The following is a 20531-nucleotide window of genomic DNA, read 5'->3' on the forward strand; positions in this document are numbered from 1 at the left end:
CTTTTTTATCTTATATCATTCAGATGCCTTCTGACACTATTTTCTCCTTTACCTGTCTCGCACAGAGAATAATTCCTTTCCAGGGCTTGTTGGGACCGAGAGGGCTGGGGCAAGAAGTTTGTGCTGACACAAGGATCATGGGTCGTGGGCCCAGGCAGGAAATCTGTGCTGACTAGGAGATGAGGAACTATTACGTTGTTGTTCCCCTCACAAACATGAGACCTGGGGCTTGCAAAGGTTGCTGACAATAGCTCAGGTCAAAGAGCGAGTCACAGTGACCCCAAAACATGCTTGTCCCGAGAAGTGCTCTGTCATCAGGATGTGAGCTCCGTGACTTTCCTGACTCAGCCACGTCAGCATAAGGTTCCTTGGTGGGGTCTCTGACCTTTCCTGAATCACCCATGTCAGCATAAGCTTATTTCCTTGAGGTTGGTGTGGAAAAGGGGATATAAGATTGTAGAGGAGAGGATGGCAGAGGAAAATGCCTCTAATAAAGAGTATCTTGATTTCATCTCTTCTGGCTTGTGACTCTTTTTGGGGAACATGGCTGGTTCATGTCCAGATGTGCACTCAAGCTCGAGAGAAGGAGGTAAGGCCCGGCTGCCCACAGGTGTAGCATCTGGCAAGGGCTAATGCTTCTACCTATACAAATGATCCCATTTCATCCTGTCTCTTTTGACTAGATTGTTAGCAGGTCTGCCTGCCTTAAGTGTCTCCCTATTCCATTTCATCCTCCATTTTCCACCAAAGTGATTTTCCAAAGGGTAGTAGGTCTTATGTCATTCTCCCTACCTCACAGTCAATAGACTGCAATGACTCCCTATCTCCTGTAGGATAATACATAAAATACTCTGTTTGGAATTCAAAGTTCTTTGTAACTTTGTATCCCTATTTCCTCCCCCACCTTCCTGATACATACATACCTTTTCAGTCTTCTTATAACCTTCTCTAGGCTATCTGGCCTCTATTTTGTTCCATACACATTGATTTTTCTTTCTCTTAGCTCCAAGCATTTTCTTTGGCTAATCCTAATGTCTAGAATGCTCTCCCTCCTCATTTCTATCTCCCAGCTTCCAACTAAAATCTTCTACAAAAAGCCTTCCCCAACTCTTCTTAATTCTATTGCTTTCCCTCTGTTGTTTTCTTTTTGATCTTGAATATATAGCTTATCTTTATATAATTGTTTGCTTCTTTTCCCCATCATATTGTTAGTTCCTTAATGGCAGAGACTATCTTTATCTCTTTGTGTCCCTAATTCTTGGCTCTATTCCTGGCACTTAGAAAATGCTTACTGCCTGTCTGCCTAACTGCTAGAAATGCAAATACAAAAGGGAAACAGTCTCCACCCTCAAGAAACTTACATTCTAATACAGGGAGTTAACACATAGAGGGAGTTATAGTCAGGGAAGATTGTTTTGGTTTGGAAAGTCTTAGGGATCATGAGTGAAGCAATAAGACAGTTGATAACCTTTATTAGAAACAATAGTAGTAATGATTTGCTTATTGTTCTTAACAGCAAATGAGGGGTGTATATTATATTATATTATATTATATTATATTATATTATATTATATTATATTATGTTGTAAGGTTAATTGGAGTAAGGGGTCTGAGGCTAAAGCATATTCAAATCTAAGGCAGAATAGACTCTTAACAATCAGAACAAATGGCTCCCACCAATAAGAACAGCATGGCCCTAGATGGAAGTTCTTAAACCAGGGGGCATTGCTCAAAGTATGGTATCTGGAAGTCTGATATGGAAAGTACAGAAAACAGCAAGTCAGGCAAAACTAGATGAGGTCTCCCAAATTAGAAGCTTTGGGTAGGCAGAATCCTTTGCAGTTAGACTGATAAGAGGACAGTTGAAGAAATGAATATGAAAGGATAAGAAAGGCAAAATTTGCTAGTTTTATAATTTTGTTTATGATTCAGATACACTTTGCCACCAAAAATTGTCTATCCTGAAACTTTGATTCACCAGTGTTGGTTATAAGGTGTACATTTGACATAGTGAATAAATAATTCCTACCATTTACATATAAATTCTGAAGTCTGTAGCTGACTTTCAAAGTCCCTTCCCCAGATATTTTCTTCTCTTACTCTAGCTGTCTTCTGACTCCAACAGACCTCAGATGGAACTTGAATACTCTGAGTCATAAGTAAGTAAATCATTTTTGCTTGAGTATGTAGGGATCAAAACCCTATACTAAGCAACTATATATCAAACAATATCTAAAACATCAAGTACTGCCAAGCTAGGTAGCCATTTACATATTCTACACAATGTACTCTGCCACTATTCAATCAGTCCAGAACAGTTTCTCCTTCTCTTTTCTCCTTTTACTATTTAGTTTGAATTAGAAAGAAGTTTCTCAATACATCCAATGAAGTCTTAGTGAGAAGAGAAGTTCTTTAGGATGCTGGTGGACAACCCTTAGCCAAGAAAAGACATTCTTACCTCTCTGTAAGATAAATAAGAACAGCAAATTTCTGTAGTATGGAGGCATGCATTTTGGTGTGAAAGAGAATGAAAAGTAATTCATACAATATTTTTATCTTAATAATTAAGGAAAATGACAAAATGTTTATGCTGTAGCATAAAAATGGCAACAGAGGAATACCTTTTCAGGAATATCATAGCTACAGATATATGGCACATGGCTACAATAGCCATATAATTGTTCACAGTCTAAATCCAAGAGAACAGAAGTTAAAGGGTGATTTATTTCATATATTTTCCTCTCAAAGAAATCATTCTTCAGCCTTCCTCTTTCATTACAACATTTGCCAGGGTCTATAAAATTTGGAGAAAAGAATGAATCACTTTAGTTATGTATGCTTAGCACAGTATCTAGCCCACAATAGGCACTTAACAAATGTTTATCAATAGATTAATATTTCAAATTTAACTTTTAAAAGCAAATATGGAAAATTGTACTTTTCTATTTATGAAAAACAAAAGTACTTTAAAATGTCATTTAAGTAATGAAATCTGAATCTCTTAAAATTATTCATATATTTTGTTCTCTTCTATGATATATTAGTAAGTTCTGTGATATTGAGTAAAAACTATTGAAATTCTTACAGCATAGATAAGGCAATAGTTCGAGTCACATTGAATAAAATAATTTCTGAGTGTATAGAAAAACTCAAGGCAAAGGAATAAAGCATTCTCTTAAGTTTTAGATATCAATGTTATTCTAAGTATGAATCTTGTCTATAAGCCATATAGACATGTTTCTATTCATAGCTACTTTTATATCAACAGTAAAGTAACAGTAAAGAGGAGTTTATTTTCACATATTGTTCCATGTTAGAAAATTTTTTTTTCAACAGTTTAACAAGTAACTAGCCTACTGATTTCTTGAAATTTAACTATAGTATTTCTGAAGCTATAAAATGAAAGACGTCACAAAATGACCAAATATATTATAAATTGTGTCAGTCCTTCTCATTTTTCTCACCAGATTCAACAGGCTGAAGGAAGAAAGTAAATAATAATAACTTAAACATATATATGTATATACATATGTATCATCTCATTTTAAGACTTATGATAATACCAAAAGTAATTATTATTATATTAAAAATGACATTGAAATTCATAATGGTTAAGTAATCTGTCTAAGGTGATATATTGAATGACAGACAATGTGAGTTGCAAGTTTAAGTCTCTAAATCAAATTTTAATGTGCTTTTGATTACTTCTGTAATCCAAGTCAAAGTAGCATAATGCTCACTTCATTAAGCAATACCTTCTTCCTTTTGTATCACAAAGAACAATTTTCTTTTTCTTTTTTCTTACTCTTTTCCTAAAACATTTGCATTTAGAAATCTCATTTCTTGGAATAAAGGTGTATATGATCCATATATCACTTTTTACTTATTTATCCAATGACTTATTCCTTTCCTACCTCTTAAGGTTGCTTCAGGCAGAAAAAATATTTCTAATCTGCTTTTTTCACTTTCTGAAGTCTTGACAAGCACCATGACTTCAAGTAGTTTTGTTTTAGAAATGTAGATTATAGACATTTGTTCAATGTAATTGTTTATTTCTAAAAGCAAACAGAAACAAACATACACAGACTGGCATCTTTGGTATTTTTTAAACCTTTGTTTATTCCAATTTGGTGATTTCATGACACACTATTCCTTAAATTTTTCTATCTGAAATTACAGGAGTTAACAGAATTTTGTGTATAAAATGATCCTAAGTAGCAATATAGACATTTTTATAATAATAGTAATAATAATATAATAAAAATATACCCTGGCCCAATCTCCAAGTCCAGAAATTATAATACTTTGATATTTTACATTTTAAATATAAAGACATTTAAGTTATGAAATGCATTCTTTTAATTTATAATATACAATCATCTAGCTATACATTTTTTGCTATGTATTACTTGAAATTTAACAGAAAATATAAAGAATACACACAAAATGTATTTTAGAGAATCCATTCAAAGTCAGATATCAAAGTAATTTTCAAAAAAGAAATCTATACAACTTACCTTTTAAACCAAAGAATGTTTGTTCATTGTATGCAACTTGACATTAGATCTCTATATTCCCAAAGCTCTTATTTAAAATTTCATCCTTCAGCCAAAATTGCTCTGTTCAATGTTACTGATGATCTCTTAATTGTCCAAGCTCAGTATTTCTTCTCAGTCCTCATATTTTTTTCACTCCACTTCTCTGCATGCTTTGACATAATTGAACATCTTCCTCTTCCTGGGAACTCTTTTCTTTACTATGCTGGTTTCTGCCTATCTAACCTCTCCTTTTCTCTTTCCTAGATCTTTATCATTCCCGTATTTCTTAACAAAGGGGGTTGGGAAAATTTATACCACTGCTTTGTCCTTTATCCTTCTCTTTTCTCTCTATACTGGTTATCTTATCAGTTTACATGGGTTCAAATATCATCTCTCTCTCTCTCTCTCTTTGCCTGGCTATGTCCTTTCTTTTAGGTTTTTTTTTTAAAAAAAAAATATATATATATATAGCTTTTTATTTACAAGTTATATGCATAGGTAATTTTACAGCATTGACAATTGCCAAACCTTTTGTTCCAATTTTTCCCCTCCTTTCTCTCCCCCACCCCTTCCCCAGATGGCAGGTTGACCCATACATGTTAAATATGTTAAAGTATAAATTAAATATAATATATGTATACATGTCCAAACAGTTATTTTGCTGTACAAAAAGAATTGGACTTTGAAGTAGTGTACAATTAGCCTGTGAAAGAAATCAAAAATGCAGGCGGACAAAAATAGAGGGATTGGGAATTCTATGTAGTGGTTCATAGTTATCTCCAAGAGTTCTTTCACTGGGTATAGCTGGTTTAATTCATTACTGCTCTATTGGAACTGATTTGGTTTATCTCATTGCTAGAGATGGCCACATCTATCAGAATCGATCATCATATAGTATCATTGTTGAGGTGTATAATGATCTCCTGGTCCTGCTCATTTCACTCAGCATTAGTTCATTTAAGTCTTTTCAGGCCTTTCTGAAATCATCCTGTAGGTCATTTCTTACAGAACAATAATATTCCATACAAATATCATCTCTTTTGAAAGGATTTCCAGACCTGTATATCCTCAGCATTTCTTTTCCAATCTTATATCCCCAGCTGCCTACTGAACACTTACAAATGGGTTTTTTGTAGGCATCTCAAACTCATTCTATCTATCTAAAAGACAATACTTTCTACTTTCTACCCCAAGCCTTTCTCTTTTTCCAGTTTGCCAATTAGTATTGAAGGTTGTACCATCTTCTCCATCTCTCAGGTTTTCAAATTCAAGTAATATCCTCAACTCTTCATTGTCACCCACTTTACATATCAAATCCATTTTCAAATACTATCACTTCTTTCTTTACAAAATATTGTACTTTTTTCTTTACCTAAGTTACCATGCTGGTGCAGACCTTCATTGTATTTTGTCTGGACTACTGCAATACACTCCTAATTAGTCTCCCTGCTTTAAGTCTCTCTGTTCTCCAGGCCATCTTCCACATAGAAGCCAATGTGATTTTCCTAAAGCGCAGATCTATTTCATCCCTATTTCTTATTATTTTTTATTTTATATTAAAAAAATAACTTTTTATTGACAGAGCTCATGCCTGGGTAAATTTTTTTACAACATTATCCCTTGCACTCACTTCTGTTTCGATTTTTTCCCCTCCCTCCCTTCACCCCCTTCCCCAGATGGCAAGCAGTCTTATACAAGTTAAATATGTTGCAGTGTATCCTAGATACAATATATGTGTGCAGAATGGAACAGTTCTCTTGTTGCACAGGGAGAATTGGATTCAGAAGATTAAAATAACCTGGGAAGAAAAACAAAAATGCAAGCAGTTTACATTCATTTCCCAGTGTTCTTTCTTTGGGTATAGCTGATTCTGTCCATCCTTGATCAATCGAAACTGAGTTAGATCTTTTCTTTGTCGAAGAAATCCACTTCCATCAGAATACATCCTCATATAGTATCATTGTTGAGGTATATAATAATCTCCTGGTTCTGCTCATTTCACTTAGTATCAGTTCATGTAAGTCTCTCCAAGCCTCTCTGTATTCATCCTGCTGGTCATTTCTTACAGAACAATCATATTCCATAATGTTCATATACCACAATTTATTCAACCATTCTCCAACTGATGGGCATCCATTCAATTTCCAGTTTCTAGCCACTACAAACAGGGCTGCCACAAATATTTTGGCACATATAGGTTCCTTTCCCTTCTTTAGTATTTCTTTGGGGTATAAGCCCAGTTATTTCTCTGCTTATTAAATTCCAATGGCTTCTTATAATCTCTATGATCCAATATAAAGACCAATATAAAATAAAAACTTTTTCCCACCTTGCTCCTTTCTACTTTTCTAGCCTTCTCATGCTGCCCTCTATGATCTAGAAATACCATTTGCTAGCTGTATATCAAACACAAAAACACTCTTATCTCCCATGTCCATGCTTTTACACTGGGTCTCTCTCCCTCCTTATTTCTGCTTCTTGATATTTCTGGTTTTTTACAAGACATAACTCAAAAGTTACTTCCTATATTTGATATTCTTAATTCTTCTAATCACTTGAGCTTTCTGCTCTAAGGTTACTTCCCTTCTACACTGTATTTGTATATAACTATTTATTTACATGTTGGGTAGAAGCTGTTTTTGCGTTTTTACTTTTCTTTTTATCCCTAGCATTTGGTATCATTGTAGTAAATAATTATTAAATGTTGGGTAAGTAAATTTCCTCACTATTCTTGATAGAATTGAATACTTTTCTTAATAAAGAATATGTATGCAACAAACATTAAGGCATAGATCAATTATTCTCAGAAATTTAACCCTTTTGGAAGACTAGAAAATATCAATCAACAAATACTAGCCATATGTGAATATTACCTGTGAATCCAAGGACCTCAAATGACTGTGAAGGGTTGGCATTTAAAATGAAGATATGTCCATCAGAAGTTCCAGTTATCAAATACTGACCCTCCTGGTCATAACTAAAAAATAAAACAAAAAACCCCTCTTGATTATACTTTTTTCTCCCATTATAATCAAAGAAAATCTAAAAGAGATTTTAGAGGTTATCTAGGCCAACTCTTACCCAGTGTCTGAATTACTATGTAAATATTCCCTCCAAATAATCATCTAACCCAGATTAAATACATCTACTAGTGAGTTTTTACTATTAAGTAAATTCACTTAATAGAATCACAGGAATTAGAAGTTGAAAGAAACCTCTAAGCCCAACTCCTTCATTATGAGATTAAAAAATTGAGGTTCAGAAAGATTAAATGATCTGAACCAAGGTATTTTGATTCCAAATTCAGTACTTTACCCTCATGACAATATATTCTTGAGAGTTCTAATTGTTAAGAAGTTCTTCCTTATATTTGATTGGGTCTTATTGATATGTTTATCCTCTACAGGGACAGATTCCATCTGAGCAGTCTGTCCAAGCTTGTTCATAGCTCCTCTCCAAAATTTGCCAAGGGAGGATCACCCAATAGATATAAATCCTAACTTTCCCCTAATATTGAAAAGATGAGTAGAGCACACAATCTATCTACCACTTATTCCTTGTCAATACAGGATCAATCTATTTTTTACCATACATTTCTTTGATATATTTTGCTTCAATTTTTCTTCATGAACCTTATGTGATTCAGCCTGCTCACATAGATCTTAAGCTTTTCCACTGCCCATTAGTATAGCAGTATAACAATATTGATAGAAACTGATATTAAAAGATAAGTTTTTGTTTCAGGGAGAAATTTAGGATAATTAAAGGAGACTTTCAATTTTTAAGAAGCAATCTAGTCCTCTTTCATCCCCTTTTACTTCTAAACCCAAGTTGCAGTTGAAGTGTCTTTCCAAGTTATTTACATTGACAGATAAACTCTGTGTTGTTCAACTGCATTAATAATAAAATATAATAATATGTTATATAATAATCTATACAATAAGTATTCTCCATTCACTTGGCTTTTCTAATGTAATTCATGTGTAAGAATAGCAATGTTCTGAGTTTGATGTATTCAACACATGGTTATCGATAAATAGAAACATATGGAAGGCATATGCAGCAGCTGCACCCCAGGTAAAACCATCTTGGCAGATGGGCTAAAGCAGGTTGAGGGTAACTGACAGACCTTGACCTCATCAATGAGTTGGAGGGATTTATATTCCAAGTCTGTGAAAACTTTTCCCAGTTGAATGGAGATGAGAGGACAATTTGTTTTCAAAAATCATGAAAGCAGCTGAAGCAGGCATTGTAGAGCTCTTAAAGCTTGGTCAGATATGGAGGAATCCAAGGTCATTTACTGCACCCAAGACCATTGCCAGTCATCTTGACTTTTATTTTACCACTAGATTCTGGTGACTGGAAAAGAGGGTGAGGCTGCTGATTTTGTGTAACTCTGTCTCAGTAAATCTAATTTATGAGCAAGTCAAGACATCACTCATGATGTCATTCTTTAAAAATAAAGTAGGAACTACAACAACGATAAGAAGCCTCAATATTGACAGGGAATCCCTCTTCATCCTAGATACTATATTAGATTCCCTCCATGACAGGGATAAACGACTTTGGTGACCATATGTCTGTTTTATTACACACTCACAGTGTATCAGTTGCTAGGCTAAGTGCTGGTACTATGGAAAAAGGCAAAAAAAAATGCAGTCCATACTCTCAAGAAGTTTATATTTTAGTGGATGAGATAGTATGCAAACAATTAGGTAATATGAGAATTATACAGAAGGTAAACCAAAAAGGCATTACAAAAGATATCCAAAATGAGAGAGAAAATTTTATTATGGAAGCAATTTTCTGGGGAAGTTGGGAGGATCTGTGGTTAATAGTACAGAGAAGTCTTGGCCTTGGCAGAAAAATGGACCAGGTCTTTATTATAGTGAAGGTGAAAATGGAGAATGATGTGAAGGAGTTTGAAATGAAGTTCATAGTGCACAGCCTCTATTCTCTTAGTAAAATATGAGGTGAGGAAGAGATAAAAATGACTTGTTATGACCAGATTTCTAAAGCATAGAATGTATACAACTCATGGCAGGGATTGCTTCATGGCTTTCTGTGGATCCATAGTTCTTGGCACAATGAATGAAATCATAGTAGGAACTTGGTAAATGTTTACTGATTGTAGGAAATTGGTGCATGTGTGTTTTTTAATCATTTAGGAGTAGGGGATTTATGATTAACACTAAGGTATAGAATGTGTACTCTTTGTATATGGTTGAGATAAGAGTAGGTGGTCAAAGCATTTGAGACTGAGAAACTGGAAAGTTAGGGTATTTGAAGGTATTTGAATGATCTCTAATTTAGTATGATGGTTATTCTAATCTCAAAATATTTATGTTTCTACTCATGATGTTATTCAGTGATATGTCCAGTACTAATTCTTTTCTCAAAAGTCATATTCAAGCTCCAGAGGTGGAACCAAAATAATAGTGAAGTCAGGAAGCTCCTTGAGCTCTTCTTGTTTCCCTTGAAAACCATATGGAAGCAATCCTCTGAACAGAATCTGTTGAAATGAAACCACTCTTCAGCTCAGGATAGATTGGAAGGATTTCAAGAAAGCTCAGTTTCACTGGAGTGAAAGAGGTATTCAGTCCAGCTCAGATAGTGTCTGGGAACATCAGTGAGAGGGTCTTAATCAAGCAGATCACCAACTGAGACTCTCAGTCCCGGCTCAGTAATAGAGCAGATCAGTGGGGCAACCTCCAATAACAGCTCAGAAGGCAAATTTCCAGCTAGAGAAACCAGGCTGTTTCCTGGAAAGAATAGGTAGAGCTACTGCCTGGTGGCCCCTCAAAGTCAAGGTTCTGAGCTTCATGGGAAACTTATGATAGCACTCCTTTTACCCCAAGAGCAGAGTTTGGCCATAACAGGTACAAAAGAAATTTTAAAAAAGAAAAGGAAGAAAAGGAAATGAACAAGAAACACAAAAAAAATTAACCAAAAAAAAGCTACTATGGTGCAGGGAAGACCAAAACATCAACTCAGACAAGAACAAAATGACTACAGAGGAAATCTCAAAGAGTGATATGAATTGGTCTCAACCCCAAAGAGACTTCTTGGAAGTGCTCATAAAAGATTTTAAAAGACAAATAAGAGAGGTAGAAGAGAAAATGAGAAATTAAATGAGAGTTATGTAAGAGAGAGTCAACAGCTTGGAAAAGGAAGGAAAAAATTAACTGAAGAAAGCAATTATTTTTTTAAAAATCCACTGAAGAAATCAATTCCTTAAAAAACACAATAGGCAAAAAGAAAAAAAACACACTGAGAAAAAACACCACCTTGAAAAGTATTATTAATCAAATGGAAAAAGAGATAAAAAAAATCTTACTGAAGAAAATCACACATTAAGAACTAAAATGGGGCAAATGGAAGCTAATGACTCTATTAGACATCTGGAATCAATCAAACAAATGAAAATGAATGAAAAATGGAAGAAAATGTAAAATACTTAGTTGGAAAAACAGATCTAGGAGATTTTAATTTTAAATAATTTTAATTGTTTAATAATTAATAATTTTTTATAAATTTCATTTTATATAATTTTATTATAATTATATTTCATTACATATTTATTATTATATTTATATATCTATTTTTAAAAATCTATAAATATATTTGTGAATATATTTATTATAATTATACTTTATATATGATATTTTCATATTATGTTATTTTCATTTATTATATTGTATAAATATATTATACACAAATATTTATATAATAATAATAATATAAGTAATATGATAACAATACATTCTTTATTTTAATAATTAAAAACAATTTTTAAATTAATGGTTCACATGAAGGCCATTACCAAATAAAGAACCTGGATAGAATTCTACAAAAGATCATCAAAGAAAACTGCCCTGATATACGAGAATCAGTGGGGGGAATTGTCATTGAAAGAATCTATCAAGTATCTCTGGAAAAAGGAAAATAAGGAAAACTCTAAGGAACATTGTTGCAAAACTTCAGAATTATAATCTCAAGGAAAAAATACAACAAGCTGCCAGACAAAAACAACTCAAATATCAATAAGTACAGTCAGGATTAAACAAGATCTAACAGTTTCTATAGTAAAGATCAGAGGGTCTGGAATACCATATTTTGATAGGCAAAGGACATATAGTTACAACTACACACTGAGATTGAGCATCATTTTTTCAGGGGAGGAGATGGATCTTCAATGAAATAAGAGATTTTCAATTATTCCTATTGAAAAGCTGATCTTCAAACATAGGACTCAAGAGAAGCATAGAAAGGTAAAACAGGAAAAATACTATTTAATGTTTAAACTGTTTATAGCCCTAGATCAGAAAATGACATTTGTAATTCTTGAGAGTTATATCTATTATTGAGACAGAGGGGCATACATGGATGAAAAATGTGGATAAGAATGAACTCTGATATGATGATATAAACAAAAAAAGACATTAAGAAATAGAAAAAGGATAATACTGGGAGAAAAGAAAAGGGGAGGTAAAATGGGGCAAATTAGATTATATGAAGAGGCACAAAAGATCTATCAAATAGAGGGAAAGAAAGGAGAGGGATGAGCGTTGTCTGAAGCTTAATGTCATCAGTTTGGGTTCAAAGAGGAAATAACATAATTACTTTGTTGGGTATAGAAATTTATTTTATCCTTTAAGGAAGTAGGAGGAGAAAGGGGAAAGAAAAGGGAAGGAGTGGAAAGAAAAGAAGGCAGGATAAAGTAGAGGCAATTTAGAAACCAAATACTACTAAGGAGGGATAGGTAGAAAGAGAACAAAAATATAGACAGAGGAGAACATAGGATGGAAGGAAATACAGAGCTGGTAATCATAACTGTGAGTGTAAATGGGATGAAATCTCCCATAAAATGCCAGTAGATAGCAGACTGGATTAATAGCATGAATCCTACAATATGTTGTTTACAGGAAATACATTTGACACAGAGAGACACATACAGAATAAAGGTAAAAGGCTGGAACAGAATTTATCATGTTTCAGTTGAAGTAAAAAAAAATCAGGGGTACCAACTGCAATATGTTTTTTACAAGAAACACATCTACAGAGAGATACATACAGAGGATGGGTAAAAGGCTGGAGAAGAATTTATTATGCTTCAGCTAAAATGAAAAAAAAAAAGCAGAGGTAAGGTAGCAATTCTGATCTCAGATAAAGCAAAAACAAAAACAGATCTAATTAAAAGAGAGAAGGAAGGAAACTACATCTTGTTAAAAGGTACCATAGACAATGAAATAGTATCTATACTAAAGGTATATATGCACCAAGTAGTAAGGCATCCAAATTCTTAGAGAAGTTAAGCCAGTTACAGGAAGAAAGAGATGGCAAAACTCTATTAGTGGGGGATCTCAACAACCCCCTTGCAGAATTAAATAAATCTAACCACAAAATAAACAAAATAGAAACTAGGGAGGTTAATAGAATCCCAGAAAACTTAGATATGATATACTTCTGAAGAAAACTGAATAGGGACAGAAATGAACACATCTTTTTCTCAGCAGTACGTTCCACCTACACAAAAATTGACCATACATTGGGGCATAAAAATCTCACAATCAAATTTAGAAAGGCAGAAATAGTAAATGCTTCCTTTTTAGACCATGAGGCAATAAAAATTATATTCAATAATTCCTTGGAAAAGTACACTAAATTTCTACTGGGCTTATACCCCAAAGAGATACTAAAGAAAGGAAAGGGACCTATATGTGCCAAAATATTTGTGGCAGCCCTGTTTGTAGTGGCTAGAAGCTGGAAAATGAAAGGATGTCCATCAATTGGAGAATGGTTGAGTAAATTGTGGTATATGAATGTTATGGAATATTACTGTTCTGTAAGGAATGACCAGCAGAATGAATACAGAGAGGACTGGCGAGACTTACATGAACTGATGCTGTGTGAAATGAGCAGAACCAGGAGATCATTATATACCTCAACAATGATACTGTCTGAGGATGTATTCTGATGGAAGTGGATCTCTTCGATAAAGAGAGCCTTAATTGATCAAAGATGGACAGAAGCAGGTACACCCAGAGAAAGAACACTGGGAAATGAATATAAACTGCTTGCATTTTTGTTTTTCTTCCTGGGTTATTTATACCTTCTGAATTCAATTCTCCCTGTGCAACAAGAAAACTGTTCGGTTCTGCACACATATATTGTATCTAGGATATACTGCAACCCATTCAACATGTAAAGGACTACTTGCCATCTGGGGGAAGGGGTGGAGGGAGGGAGGGGAAAAATCGGAACAGAAGTGAATGCAAGTGATAATGCTGTAAAAAATTACCCTGGCATGCGTTCTATCAATAAAAAGTTATTAAAAATAATAATAATAATAAAAGGAAAAGTACACTAAAAAACAATTGGAAATTAAATAATCTAATTCTAAAGAATGAGTAGGTCAAACAACAAATCAAAGACACAATCAGTAATTTCATCCAAGAGAATGACAATAATGAGACAACATAGTAAAACCTATGGGATACAGTCAAAGCAGTTCTTAAGGGAAATTTCATATCTCTAGATAGTTACATGAATAAAATAAAGAGTAGATCAATGAACTGGGCATGCAACTAAAAAAGCTAGACAAAGAACATATTTTAAAATCCCAATTAAATACTAAATTAGAAATTCTGAAACTCAAATAAGAGATCAATAAAATTGAAACTAAGAAAAAGAAATTAAGGTAATAACTAGGATCTATTTTGTTCAACTGTATGCCAGCACATCTGGTGATGTAATTGAGATGGATGAATATTTATAAAAATATAAATTGCCAGGATTAGCAGAAGAGGAATTAAATTACTTAAATAGTCCCATTTTAGAAAAAACAAATTGAACAAGCCATCAGCGAATTCCCTAAGAAAAAATCTCCAGGGCCAGATGGATTTATAAATGAATTCTACCAAATATTTAATTTAATTCTAATACTATGTAAATCAATTTGGAGAAATAGGTAAAGAAGGAGTCCCACCAAATTCCATCTATGATATAAATATGGTGCTGTTACCTAAACCATGAAGAGCCAAAGAGAAAAAAAAAATTACAGACCAATCTTCCTAATGAATACTGATGCAAAAATTTTAAATAAAATATTAGCAAAGTGATTACAGCAACTTATCAGCAAGATAATACACTATGACTAACTGGGATTTTTACCAGTAATGCAGGGCTGGTTCAATATCAGAAAAATTATTACCAAAATTAACCATATCAATAACAAAACTAACAGAAATTACATAATAATTTCAATAGATGCAGAAAAAGCTTTTGATGAAATACAGCACCCATTCCAATTAAAAACACAAGAGGGCATAGGAATAAAAGGAGTTTTTCTTAAAATGATAAGCAGCATTTATCTAAAACCCATCAGCAAGCATTATTTATAATGGAGAGAAGCTATATGCATTCCCAATAAGATCAGAGTTGAAACAAGGATGTCCATTATTACTACTATTATTCAATATTGTATTAAAAATGTTGGCTTTAGCAATAAGAAAAAGAAATTAATTAGGATAGGCAATGAGGAGAAAAAACAATCACTCTTTGCAGATGATATGATGATACATTTAGAGAATCCTAGAGAATCATCCAAAAACCTACTTGAAACAACAGCTTTAGCAAAGTTGCAGGATATAAAATAAAAATACACCAATCATCAGCATTTCTAAATATTACTGACAAAGCCTAGCAGCAAGAGATAGACAAATCTCATTTAAAATAATTGTAGATAAAATGCACCTGTCAAGATAAACCCAGGAATATACGAACACAATTACAAAACACTTCTCATACAAATAAAGTCTGATCTAAACAACTGGAAAAATCACTTGCTCATATTTTGATCTACTTATTCAGTGTCATATCAATCAAACTGCCAAAAATTATTTTATATAACTACAAAAAATAATAACAAAATTCATCCAGAAGAAAAAAAAGTGCAAGAATATCAAAATAATTAATGAACAGAAAAATACAAAGGATGGTGGCCAGTAGTACTAGATATAAAAGTATGTTATAAAGCAGCAATCATCAAAATCATTTGGTACTGACTAATCAAATAGAATGGTAGACCAGTAGAATAAGTTAGATACATGTGACACAATAATCAATGACTATGGTTATATAGTATTTGATAAAACTTCAGCTTCTGGGATAAGAACTCACTATTTTACAAAAATTGCTAGGAAAACTGGGAAATAATATGTCAGAAATTTAGCATATGTCAGAAACATCCCATACTAAAATAAAGTGAAAATGGGTGCATGATTTGGATATAAAGGGTGAAAACAAAAGTAAATTAGGAGAACAAGGGATAATTCATGTATCAGATCTTTGGAGAAGGGAGGAATTTATGACCAAAAAAGAACTGGAGCACATTATGAAGTGCAAAATTTTTGCACAAAACCAACACAAACAAGATTAAAAGTACAAAGCTGGGGAAAAATTTTTACAGCCAGTATTTCTAATAAAGGCCTCATTTCTAAAATATACAAAGAACTGTGTCAAATTTATAAGAATACAAGTGATCCCCCAAATCATAAATGGTCAAAGGCTATCCACTGATAATTTTCAGATGATGGAATTAAAGCCATCTATAGTCATATGAAAAAAATGCTCTAAATCATTATTTATTAGAAAAATGCAAATTAAGACAACTCTGAAATACCATCTCACACCTCTCAAATTGGCTAAGATGACAAAAAAAGATAATGATAAATGTTAGAGGGGATGTGGGAAAACTGAGACACTAATGCATTGTTGATGGAGTTGTGAAATGATTCAACCATGCTAGAGAGCCACTATGCCTTAAGAGCTATCAAACTGTACATACTCTGATCCAACAATGCTACTACTTGGTCTGTATTCAAAGGAAAATATAAATGATAGAAAAGGATCCATATGTGCAAAAATGTTTCTAACAGCACTTTTTTGTGGTGACAAAGAATTAGAAAATGAGTAGATGCCCATCAATTGGGGAGTGGCTGAATAAATTATGATATATGAAAATAATGGAATATTATTGTTCTATAAAAAATGATCAACAAACTGATTTTAGAAAAAGCTGGAAGATTTACATGAACTGATGCTGAGAAAAACAAGTAATACTTGTAGACAGTAACAGCAAGATTGTGCTATGATCAGCTATGAAAGATTTGATTCTTCTCTGTAATTCAAAGATCCAAGGCAATTCCAATAAACTTGGATAGAAAAATCTGCATCCAGAGAGAGACCTATGAAGAATGAATGTAAATCAACACATGCTATGTTCACTTTTCCCCCCTTCTTTTTTTTTCCTCTTGCGGTTTTTCCTTTTTATTCTGATTTTTCTCTCCCAACATAATTTATAAGGAAAGCATATTAATCAAAAAACATATTCACCATGTATGAACATGAAGCTTTTGTAAACTATAAGAATTGTCTCTCATTCCGTTTTCCTTATCTATATTTTTCAACATTTTTGGCCATTCTCAGCTATTTCTGTCTTCATATTAAAGTCACTGAGTATCAAAGCATATGCTACTTTCATTCAGACAATAGGATCTGCAAAAATCTCCTCAGTCTTCACATTGTTGGTAACTAAACTGCAATGATTTTTATGCTGTTCTTTTTGTGGATATAATTTATCCTGACCACTGATTACAAGATGACCAAATATTTCATGAAATATTTTTGCTGTTGCCTTTAGGTATAAAATAAAACCAACTCCTTTTATTTGCTTCTCTCAGGAAGTCAATCTTTCATTTATCTGTAACTTCATTTTTTCTTCCAGTTTTGTTGGTAACAAGAATGTTGAGTGTATAAAAGAATGAGAAGGTAGGTAATGCTGCATACAAAAGACAAAGAAGACTTCCTGGCATGAGATTTTTTTTGAGGGTGTGCTCTGCTCTCTACTTAGAAGCATGTTCAGACATTCTGTTGCTGGTTATAACCTGCTAAACCTGTGACACATAGATAGAATTTAGATTAGATTCATGGGCAAAACCAGGAGACATTCAAAAAGCATTATCAAGTCAGGGCAAGCTGGTTGATACTGGCATTTTTCTAGACTGGCTGGCATTAGGGGATGAATAACTGTGAACCTCTGGGTGAGGAGAAGACAACAGAGCCTTTCTATGTCACCTGGAATTTCAGGAAGATGAGAGCACATCACCTGCCTGATGCTTCTGTCACTGATATATATGTTGTTTTAAATGAAGGAGATTAGTATTGGTTACCCTCTTGTAAGTTTCTCAATGTCAGATTAAGTCACCAGAAGATCTAAGAGAGAAGTCGAAGCTAAGATTTGCTGGAAGCCAGTGAGGAATGCAATCCCAAGTGACCTACCCCGACGAGCCCAGAGTAGCAGAGATGTGGACATACCAGTCACGTTGCAGTAGGAAGTATGTTTGTTGGGCCAAATTTAGAAACTTAATAAAGTCTGACTATATTCTCCCCAGAGACTGAGGGGATATAGGGAAGTGTCCCTAGGTGATAGGAGAAATGTCTGTATTTCTCTTATTATTACATTAGCTTGTAAAAAGCTAATTGATCTCAATTGGTTAAATGAAATAAGTGTTAATTACTGGCAGCTAACTGTAGGGGGAGGAAACTATATAATGGGATTTGAGCAATGACAGTAAAAGAATTTGCTCCTGATCATTATATACCTCAACAACAATACTGTATGAAAATGTATTCTGATGGAAGTGGATTTCTTTGACAAAGAGAAGATCTAACTCAGTTTCAATTGATCAAGGATGGACAGAAGCAGCTACACCCAAAGAAAGAACACTGGGAAATGAATGTAAACTATTTGCATTTTTGTTTTTCTTCCCAGGTTATTTATACCTTCTGAATCCAATTCTCCCTGTGCAACAAGAGAACTGATCGGTTCTGCACACATATATTGTATCTAGGATATACTGTAACCTATTTAACATGTAAAGAACTGCTTGCCATCTCGGGGAGGGGATGGAGAGAGGAAGGGGAAAAATCGGAACAGAAGTGAATGCAAGGGATAATTTTTTTTTAATTTTATTTTATTTTGTAATAACTTTTTATTGACAGAACCCATGCCAGGGTAATTTTTCTACAACAAGGGGATAATGTTGTAAAAAATTACCCAGGCATGGGTTCTGTCAATAAAGTTATTTAAAAATAAATAAATAAATAAACAAATAAATAAATAAAGAAGAATTTATTCCTGGCCCTTCAGGAATAGCCTTAAAATCCTAAGAGGAAAATGTAGTCAAGTCTGGAACCTGAGACTTACTTGTAAGAATGAGAGTTGGGGATAAGGATCTTCAGAGCTCATATATGAGCTATACATAAGAATAACAAGAATAAGGCTTGTTGTTATGTCTATTGGCTAATTGGTAAAGTCATAGAATGATTAAAAATTGCACTATAATTAGTAACCTCTGTGCCCCCTTTTTGTTACTCTGTCACTGTAGAAAAAGAAAACATTTGCAAAGGACTGAGAGTCATTTTGTATTTTTCTTTTGATTTTGGATTATCATGGCCAAAGAATTCATTATCAGATGACCAGCTTATTTAGCTCTATACTTATTTAGGCTGATCCTTGGAAAATTTACTGGCCTATGGCTAGATCCTTTATTTGCCAGATTTTGTGATCCATGGACAGCCATGAAGAACCCCAAATTATCTCTAGTTAGTAATAAGACAGTGGAACAGTAGGACTTTGTATAGTCAACTGAATTTTAATTTATCTTCTACTTTTAGTTCTGTTTTCTGAAACAATGTGGACCCCATCTCCTTTTCCACAGGAATAGAACTCAAAATAGATTCTGAAATAATTTTGAAGAAATGTATGTCAAAAGTCTAAAAAATAACTTTTGAAAATTATCCTCTCTTCATGATGATGATTATTAATGTTTTGTCCTTAAAAGATATAAATGGGTTAGAGGAGCTTATTCTTGCATACTTCCAGGATACAGTACCTATATGTTTTTGAGATGATGGGAAAACTGCCATCACTTATCCTTATTTCTTTTCTAATTTTATTCCTTTGATTAAAGGGGGAGGGCTGATCAAATTCACCAAATTACTAATTTAAAAAAATGGATTTCAGGAATGAAACCTCACCAGAAATGGATCTAGTCTGAAACTATAGATTAACCTTTCCAGAAATGCATTTTTAACTCAAACTTCTCTATAGAAATGATGATGATGATATCAAATAATGATGATGATGATTAGTGCTAGTACATGAAAGATAATAAAGTAGGTGTTCTTGAGTCTTATCCAATTCTTTGTCAGTCCATTTTGTTTTGTTTTGTAAGTAAAAATGCTGCAGGTTTTTGTCATTTACAATATCCCCATTTTACTCATGAGAAAACTAATGTTCTGAAATTCTGACTTGCCAATGATCACAAGAGTTAGGAATTTTTCTGAGGCAGTATTTGAAACCACAGCTCTCAGATTCAAGTCTAGAGACTCAAAATAGATAAATGACTTTTCCATGGTCACATTTAATGATTAGGTAATATAATCATGCTTATGAGTCATAGGTATCTTAGAAAGGGTTGGGAAAGAAGAATCAAACCACCTAAAATGTTATGTAAACAAAGTCTGATACAGATAAAATTATTCTTTGATTGGGACAGGATGGGACTGAGCAAGGAGATTTTGCTTTAGATGCTTTTTATTATGGTTGATATGTACTAGAAAAATGATGTGTGATACTAGAATCCTCAGGAATCTCTAGTAGCAGGACTTGGGGCAAGAAAATATAGTAATTCTATTCTTAGTTCAAAAACAAGGGATCCTCTCAGCCAGAAGTCAAGTATAGGAATTCAACTGATTGAGGAAGTACCTAGCTACAGAGAAAGGAAGTATCTTGAAGTAATAGATTATATCCTTTACAATTCAAAGCTGACTATGTATAAATTTAGTGGATATTTTGCAAATCATACACATCAAGTATACAGGAGAATGATAATTCAATAATGACTTGTTTGCCTAATCAAGAGAGTG

General features: G+C 33.4%; 1 protein-coding gene across 1 annotated transcript in view; it reads right to left on the reverse strand.

Annotated features, from left to right (window-relative positions):
* LOC127551554 (cilia- and flagella-associated protein 43-like) overlaps nt 1-20531 on the reverse strand; it is a 212722-nt gene that overhangs the window by 115294 nt on the left and 76897 nt on the right. The window contains exons 13-15 of the mRNA XM_051981358.1: nt 7412-7515; nt 3915-4055; nt 2622-2794 (exon numbers count right to left, since the gene is read on the reverse strand). Of these exons, the coding sequence (XP_051837318.1) occupies nt 2622-2794; nt 3915-4055; nt 7412-7515 (418 nt within the window). The remainder of the gene's footprint in view (nt 1-2621; nt 2795-3914; nt 4056-7411; nt 7516-20531) is intronic.

This window comes from Antechinus flavipes, chromosome 2 (genome assembly GCF_016432865.1).
Source record: "Antechinus flavipes isolate AdamAnt ecotype Samford, QLD, Australia chromosome 2, AdamAnt_v2, whole genome shotgun sequence".
In the NCBI taxonomy this organism is placed as follows: Eukaryota; Metazoa; Chordata; class Mammalia; order Dasyuromorphia; family Dasyuridae; genus Antechinus; species Antechinus flavipes.